Source organism: Coenobita brevimanus, chromosome 43 (genome assembly GCF_032717465.1).
Source record: "Coenobita brevimanus isolate Jiangsu-jjx chromosome 43, ASM3271746v2, whole genome shotgun sequence".
NCBI lineage: Eukaryota > Metazoa > Arthropoda > Malacostraca > Decapoda > Coenobitidae > Coenobita > Coenobita brevimanus.
This window is the reverse complement of record NC_136996.1, coordinates 32127116-32135233: the sequence shown is the minus strand read 5'-3', so window position 1 is coordinate 32135233 and position 8118 is coordinate 32127116. Positions and strand designations below refer to the sequence as shown.

The 8118-nt window shown below is 39.6% G+C and overlaps 1 protein-coding gene across 1 annotated transcript; it reads left to right on the top strand.

Moving 5' to 3' along the window:
- Nucleotides 1-4596, top strand: LOC145397764 (RNA helicase aquarius). Its single transcript, XM_080270791.1, has one exon. It carries the CDS (start codon nt 1-3, stop codon nt 4213-4215), a length of 4215 nt encoding a protein of 1404 aa, XP_080126917.1. The 3' UTR covers nt 4216-4596.
- Nucleotides 4597-8118: the final 3522 nt, after the last annotated feature.

Sequence of the window (8118 nt, the reverse complement as noted above, 5' to 3'; positions counted from 1 at the left end):
ATGAAGGGGCTGACTGTTGAGCAGATCAGTGCTGATCGTGTGACATTCCTGGCTCAGCAATACTGGTCACCGGACACCCGAGACTCCCACCTTTCCTACGATGCCCAGGTCATTGACGATGTTTACCAGAGTGAAGTGAGGGCGACAGATTTCAGCACCCGCCGCATTGTGGTCCTGGAGTTGAGTCAGTACTTGGAAAATTATGTGTGGCCTAACTACTCTGAAAATGCCACACCAGCTCATCTTATGTCAGTGGTTATATTGGTTAATGAAAAGTTTCGGGAGAGAGTTCCAGCTTGGGATTCCTTTGTAAAGCACCCTGATCCATTCCCAGTCTTCCTGAGGCATCTCATGAAGGCTTGTCTGGATACAACCAATAAGTTTTCTGTGAAGGAACAGACTCATATGATTGTGTTTTTAAACCATTTGTACAATAGCATTGAAACTGATCTCATACGCAATGGTATTAGCCACACTGTGTCGTATAACATACTGGAATGTCTTTCAGAAGGTCAGTTGCAAAATGTTCTCAAGGAATTTCCAAACTGGGCCAAAGCCTTGAAAAGAACAGCACGTCATAGGAAAAAGCTGAGTGGTGTAGAGTTGGAAAATTTCAGTTTTGATACCAAGTTTTTGTATTCTCTTATGCAGCAGTTTTTAGAGAAACTGTCAACAATACCAGCAGGTGAAGTGGAAGTCATGCCAGATGTTGTTCATTACTGTGAGAGGTTTCTTGAACTGATGATTGATCTGGAATCTCAGCTACCCACTAGAAGGTTTTTCAATACCCTTTTACATTCCTGCAATCTCCTTGTGAAGTGTCAGTTATCTGCACTTGCCAGTCGAGAAGAAGGGAAATTATTCTCACAATTGCTTCATATTCTCAAGGTTTTTGGACAGTTTGAGATCAATGACAATACAGGCCAGCCATTGTCTGACTTGGATGTCATGAAAATTCACTATAATCAGGTGAAAGAACTTCAGCTTATTACTTTTAAGAATTTTCCAGAATTAGCTCAGTTCAGCTTTTCCAGTGTTGCTGCAGTTGATGACACTGCTTCACTTAGACAGTATATTGAACATTTGGAAAATGTTGACATCCAGACACTGTGTAAGCTACTCCACTTACTCCCCAAAGGAGATGAAAATGAAGAAAACAGGGAGTATTTGATAGAAATAATTCTCTGGAAATATCAGCGACGTATTTCCCAACTGGAAGCCATAAATAGAATGCCCCTTTATCCAATAGAACAAATAATCTGGGATGACAATATTGTTCCTTCAGAGTACTTTTCTGGTGATGCCTGTCTTGCTTTGCCAAAGCTCAATCTCCAGTTCTTGACCTTACATGATTACTTGCTGAGAAACTTTGACCTCTTCAGACTAGAGTCTACGTACGAAATTCGCCAAGATATTGAAGATGTTGTAATGAGATTAAATCCGTGGTCAGCAGAAAATGGGAGTATTGTCTTTAGAGGGTGGGCTCGCATGGCACAGCCAATTGCTAACTTTGCTGTGTGTGAAGTAGCAAAACCCAATGTTGGAGAAGATAAACCCTCAAGAGTTAGAGCTGATATAACTGTTACTTTGAGTGTTAAGAGTCAGATTAAGAGTGAATGGGAGGCTCTCAGGAAGCATGATGTTTGTTTGCTTCTGTCTATATTTGGGCCTAAGGAAGTACCCAACCCTGAGGGGTATTTCCCAGATGAATGGGGAATCAGACATGTGCGTGGTTGTGAGATTGAGGGTATGCTGGATGAAAATGGCAGAGTTATTGAAGAAGGACCCGAGCCCAAACCAGAACTCAAAGGGGAGACGAGGACATTTCGTGTTTGGCTTGACTGCAACCAATATAAGATTGACATGGATAACATCAAATCAGGTGATGGTAGTGAAGATGTCTATGAAACTTTCAATGTTCTGATGAGGAGGAAACCAAAAGAGAACAACTTTAAGGCAGTTTTGGAAACTATCCGTGACTTAATGAATACTAAGTGTGTGGTACCAGACTGGCTTTTGGATATTATTTTAGGTTATGGTGACCCGGGAGCAGCTCATTATTCTCAGCGTGAGAATTCTCTTACCACTTTGGATTTTAATGACACCTTCCTTGATTTTGCTCATTTACAGAAGAGCTTTCCAGGTTACACCATAAACCACAATCCAAAAGCAGATATGCAGCCACCTTTCAAGCTGACTTTTGAGGATCAGAAATCATCCAAGCGTCCGACCGATGGAGATGCCAAGATATCAAAGGCTATTTTTGTCGAGCCCTACGTAGTGCCCAGTCGAGGTCCCTACCCTTACACAGTACCACGGAGGAATAGGGTACAGTTTACGCCGACTCAAGTGGAAGCAATTCGTTCTGGAATGCAGCCAGGTCTCACTATGGTAGTTGGACCTCCAGGTACGGGAAAAACTGATGTTGCTGTACAGATCATTTCCAACATATACCACAACAATCCAGCTGAACGCACACTTGTTGTGACCCACTCCAACCAAGCTCTCAATCAGCTGTTTGAGAAAGTCATTGCACTGGATGTTGATGAGAGGCATTTACTTCGTTTAGGTCATGGTGAAGAGGCTTTAGAAACTGAGAAAGATTTTAGCCGATATGGTAGAGTCAACTATGTTCTCAGTAAGCGACTTGAGTTGCTTGATGAGGTCACAAGGCTCAAAGAATCACTTGGAGTGGCTGGAGAAATGGGAGCGTCATGTGAAACAGCTGGATATTTCTTCTTACAGCATGTGTTGGCAAGATGGGAGCGCTACATTAGTCAAGTGAGTGCCACCCCTGGTAAAGCTGTCAATGTGGAGCAAGTTAGTGACATGTTTCCTTTCCATGTATTCTTCAGTAATGCACCTCAGCCATTGTTCAAGAAAAGAAGTTATGAAGAGGATATGGAAATTGCTGAGGGGTGTTTCCGTTACCTGGAGAATATATTTACACAGCTGAAAGAATTTCGTGCTTTTGAAATGTTGAGGAGTGGTCTTGATCGAACAAGGTACCTGCTTGTCAAGGAGGCAAAGATCATTGCGATGACTTGTACACATGCAGCACTCAAACGTCGTGAACTTGTTGACCTTGGTTTTCAGTTTGATAACATCTTAATGGAAGAAAGTGCTCAAATTCTGGAAATTGAAACATTCATACCATTGCTGCTTCAAAATCCAGAAGATGGCAGGAATCGGTTAAAACGCTGGGTTATGATTGGAGACCACCACCAGCTGCCTCCTGTCATCAAGAACATGGCTTTCCAAAAATATAGTAACTGTGAGCAGAGTTTGTTTACCAGATTTGTACGTCTTGGTGTTCCAACAGTTGAGCTGGATGCCCAGGGGAGAGCTCGGCCATCCATCTGTGCTTTGTACAACTGGAGGTATAATAATCTGGGTGATTTACCTCATGTTATATCCTGGCCTGAATTCAAAACTGCTAATGGTGGGATATTTTATGAATACCAGCTTATAAATGTAGATGATCTTGAAGGACGTGGTGAATCTGAGCCACGAAAATACTTTTATCAAAACTTGGCTGAGGCAGAGTATGTTGTCCACATGTATATGTATATGAGGCTGCTTGGCTATCCTGCATCAAAGATCTCATTGCTGACTACATATAATGGCCAGAAGGAACTACTACGTGATGTCGTTGAGCAGAGGTGTGCCCGAAACCCACTGTTTGGCCGTCCTCATAAGATCAGCACAGTGGACAAGTATCAGGGACAGCAGAATGATTATATATTGCTGTCGTTAGTGAGGACCCGAGCGGTGGGACACTTGCGAGATGTCAGGCGTCTAGTTGTTGCAATGTCAAGAGCCAGGTTGGGCCTTTATATATTTGCCCGAGTCTCATTATTTAAGAATTGCTATGAATTACAGCCTGCATTTTCCCTTCTGACAAAGAGACCACTACAACTTCACTTGGCACCTTGGGAACACTATCCCTCTGAGCGATTGTACACTCAGCTTCCCCATGAGAAGCCAGTAGAGGTGAAGGATGTAACCCAGATGAGCAGCTTAGTGCATCAGCTGTACTCTGAGATCTGCGCCAATATACAAGCCATTGCCAGCTTGGGTGATGCTCCCGGTGCCATGACCACCCAGGAACTGCCACCTGATACGGGAGCACGCTATGACTCAGATGAGGAAGTGACTGGAAATGAAGAGACTGAGAGCTCCATGATGATTGTAAATGAAGTTGAAAACAAGTAAGAAATTAAGAAAGTAATTGAAGTTGAATGCAAGCAAGAAATAAAGAATGTAAGTGAAGTAGAAAGCAAGTAAAAAATATACAAACCAAGAGCTTCATGGTTATTGTTATTGAAGTTGAAAGCAAGTAAGAAATAAAGAAACAGAGGTCTCTGGTGTTGAAAGCAAGTCAGCCCTGGAACTGTCTCCCTCTGGTCGTATTTCCTACTTCCTATGATCTCCAATCTTTCAAACGCAGTGTTTCCAGTCATATCGAAATGAACGGATCTTGAAGTTGGCTGTCTTTTGTATTGTTTTTGTTTTTTCTTGGAAGGAACAGTTTGTGGGTTCCTTGCCTTTGGTTCCTTCTTTCTTGCATTAAAAAAAAAAAAAAAAAAAAAAAAAGTAAGAAATAAACTGAGATTTCTCCAGTGTTGAAAGCAAGTAATTGAATATGATTAGAAAGTGGCAGGAAAAGTAGCATCTGAGAAATCCATGGTGGTTACTAGTATTATTGAAGTTGAAAACAATTAATATGACTCCAGTGAAGAATTAAAGATTTAGTGCTCTGATGGCACATGAATGAAGCGGAAACCAGGTTATACAAATGTGTTGAAAAGTAGCAGGAAAGTAATAGACTGGATGACTATTCTGATGAAGTATGGTAACAAAATAACAAAAATAAACTTAGAGAGCTGTGATGATTGTGATTGAAATTGAAAGCAGATATTACTTTTCCAGCAAAGAAGTAGCAGGAAATGTAGAGTCAGAGCTCTGAGGTGATTGTAAATGAAGTTGAATTTAAAAGGAATTAAATGAGGAGACGTAGAGCTCGCTGGTGATTGTAAATGGAGCTGAAGGCAAGTATTGTGACTTAAGTAAGGAAGTCATTATTATAAGTTGCATTTTTCTATGTATTTATTTTTTGTCATAATGCACACTGAAAGTTACAGAATAATTGCCCATTACCATTTTATTATTACATACAAAGCTGACCTGACAGCAAATCCCAGTATACAGTATAAGTTGTAGCCATGGAAGAAAGTGTGATTTTTTGCAATAGATTCCTTGCTTATTTTGATGACAGCCTGTTGAAGGAGATGATGAGACTTATGGCCACTTTATTAGATTAAATATCAAGAAGGGGACAGCAAGCCCCCAAATTTTGACATTATTATTGAAATTCATAATAGAAAATGAAAGAACCTGACCTTTGAAAGAAGCATGACCTTTCTCCCATGATGGTAATAGTCGTGTGGTAAGTAGAATGCAATTTAACCATTACCAGGTATTTTAAAGTTAATTGTCATAAATTTAGGGCTTGCCTATATCTTTGCATATTCAGTGTTAGGCCTACTAATATGGTCACAAGTCACAAAGTTATATGCTGGATAGTAAAATATAATACTGTATATTTAAATTAGGTTAGTTCATTGTTCTGAATTGATGACATGCATTTTTAAATACTGTTATATTGGTTGTTTAGTATGTTACTCCATCCTTCCCTTTCAAAAATTTCAGGCTGTGTTGTTGTTTTTGATAACCTCCTTGGCCTGAGGATGTACATTATATTTTATTCTGGCTAATGCTAGATGCTTTTATTCTACTGAGGACAGACCCTTCTTGGTGAAGGCATTATAATAATTATGTTTAAAAAAAATTTTCATTTGTAGATTGTTTGGTGAGTGCATTGTCTATTGCAGTTATTACTGTACTGTATTTGCAAAATATACTGTCCTTCTAGCAGGCAAGATGAATGAGGACATTACTGTGTGCAGGATGTTTTCTGTACTGTACTTTTTTTTTTTTTTTTTTTTTTTTTTTTAATGCCAAGTCTGCACATATGCATACCAGAAATTGTTAGCCAGACATTGCACCGTCAACAGTGTTAGCTATAGAGTAGGATATATATGTGGTTCCTGATATGTTCTTATATAGATAGGAGTAGACGTTTTAGTATAAGTACAATGTCATTAACATCATTATCATATTGTCCCGTCAATACCATATTTTTATCTTATATTAGCTCCCATGAGAGTGGAGTGTGTGGGATAAAAAAAAAAAATCATCATCATCATCATCATCAATCATCATCATCATCATCATCAACATCATCATCAGTCATCATCATCATCATCATCATCATCATTCATCATCATCATCATCCATCATCATCATCATCATCATCATCATCATCAATCATCATCGTCATCGTCGTCGTCGTCATCATCATCATTACAACCCTTACTCCGACCAAAAATATTGGGTGAGTTTGCCCAACCCTTCAAGCATATCCTCCAAACCTCTGAAATTGGTAGAAGTGATAAAGGATAACAGAAATTATCACCAGTGTGCCCAGTGAAGTGAGCCATAATCCATTCATTCATTCAAGTCACTGGGCCATATTCTAGGTGGTGTAGGAGGATTTGTAGCACCTCTTTCATAGCTTTTTACTTTGCATATTACACACTAACATATCCTGTATGCTATTTATACTGTATACTGTATATAATTTATTAACATAACATCATTAGCATACAAGAGTATATTAAGGTGTAGTGTGCAAAGTACAGTATATCACTAAAGAAGAGATGATACAAGACCATCAATACCACTTAGAATATGGGCTCTTAATGTTTTCTCTTGCATCCCACATGGTATTCCAGCCATAAAAATCCACATCATTAACTCTGGTGAGGTAGAGGTGTTTCATATGTCTGTTGAATGATTACCTGTTCTGAACTGTTGATGCATCTGGGTATTTTATTGAGGCCATTTTCAGACTGTTTTATTCAGTTGAGGGAATTTTGAAGCATCCAAAGGTTAATGGAGACAGTTATTGGCCCAGTGGCAACTAGGAATCCTCTCATCTGAAGAAAACTGTCAAATGGGATCCTTAGCTGTTGTTGTTGAGCAAGCCAGGTCTGTTTGGCCAAGCAGAACCATCATCTGCAGGCAAACAACTACCTCTGTAGGGCCATCGCCTGCAGTGAACCAGTGTTCTTGTGCAGCAGTGCCATGCCAGAGTGAGGCATAGGGAAGAATGTGGAGGTTTTGTTTCTGAGTGGACCCAGTCTAAAGGAGCACCATATTAGGCTCCATGTCACCCTAGTAAAGTACAGTAAGTAAATGTGTCCGTAGAAGATGACATTTTTTTTTTTCTCTCTATTTTTTTTCCCCTAACAACTAAGTACAATAAATTACCTGTAAGATTTTTATTGTATGGCATGTTTGATGCTTCCAAGGTTGTATGGATATTGTTATAAATACTTATTAGGTATGCTACAATGACCAGTGCAAACTTTGATAAAGTATAATTTGATCAACATTGTTTCAATCCCAGTCCTTTGTTCAGTACTACATACTGTACTGTATTCTGTTTACAGTAGCTTATGGTTCAAACGTTTGTATTTAACTCACTTTATCCAGTAACATCTTTCATATTTTATTATTGCAACCATCTTATTATTTTAAGTTTGGGAGGGAACTTTCCAACTGGAGAACTTAGATAAAGGCTTCATAAATCCCTTAACCAATAAAGATATGTGTAGGCTGGCACACATGCACAGAGATCAAGGATGGGACTTCATGCTGTGTACTGATGTGCATTAACCACATTGCCCTCATAAATGTTCTTGGATTCTCAGTGGTCTAGTTAGTGAAGGCAATCTATTCAGATAGAGCTCATAAGGGAATACTGTATGAAGTGCTTGGGTTTACTGCCTTTGCACTGCTGCTATGAAATGAGCAACTGGTATCCTGCCTTCAGTGTTTAGGTTGCGTAGCCTAGCCCTGGGTCCCTGTGCTTCTGCTGGGGCAAAAGTAGATTGGACAAAGGATGCATGAAAATAACTTGAATAAATATTGGCAGTAATTTCCTGTGACTAGTTACCCTGAAGCGGTGAGCTGGTATGATTCAGCTCACAG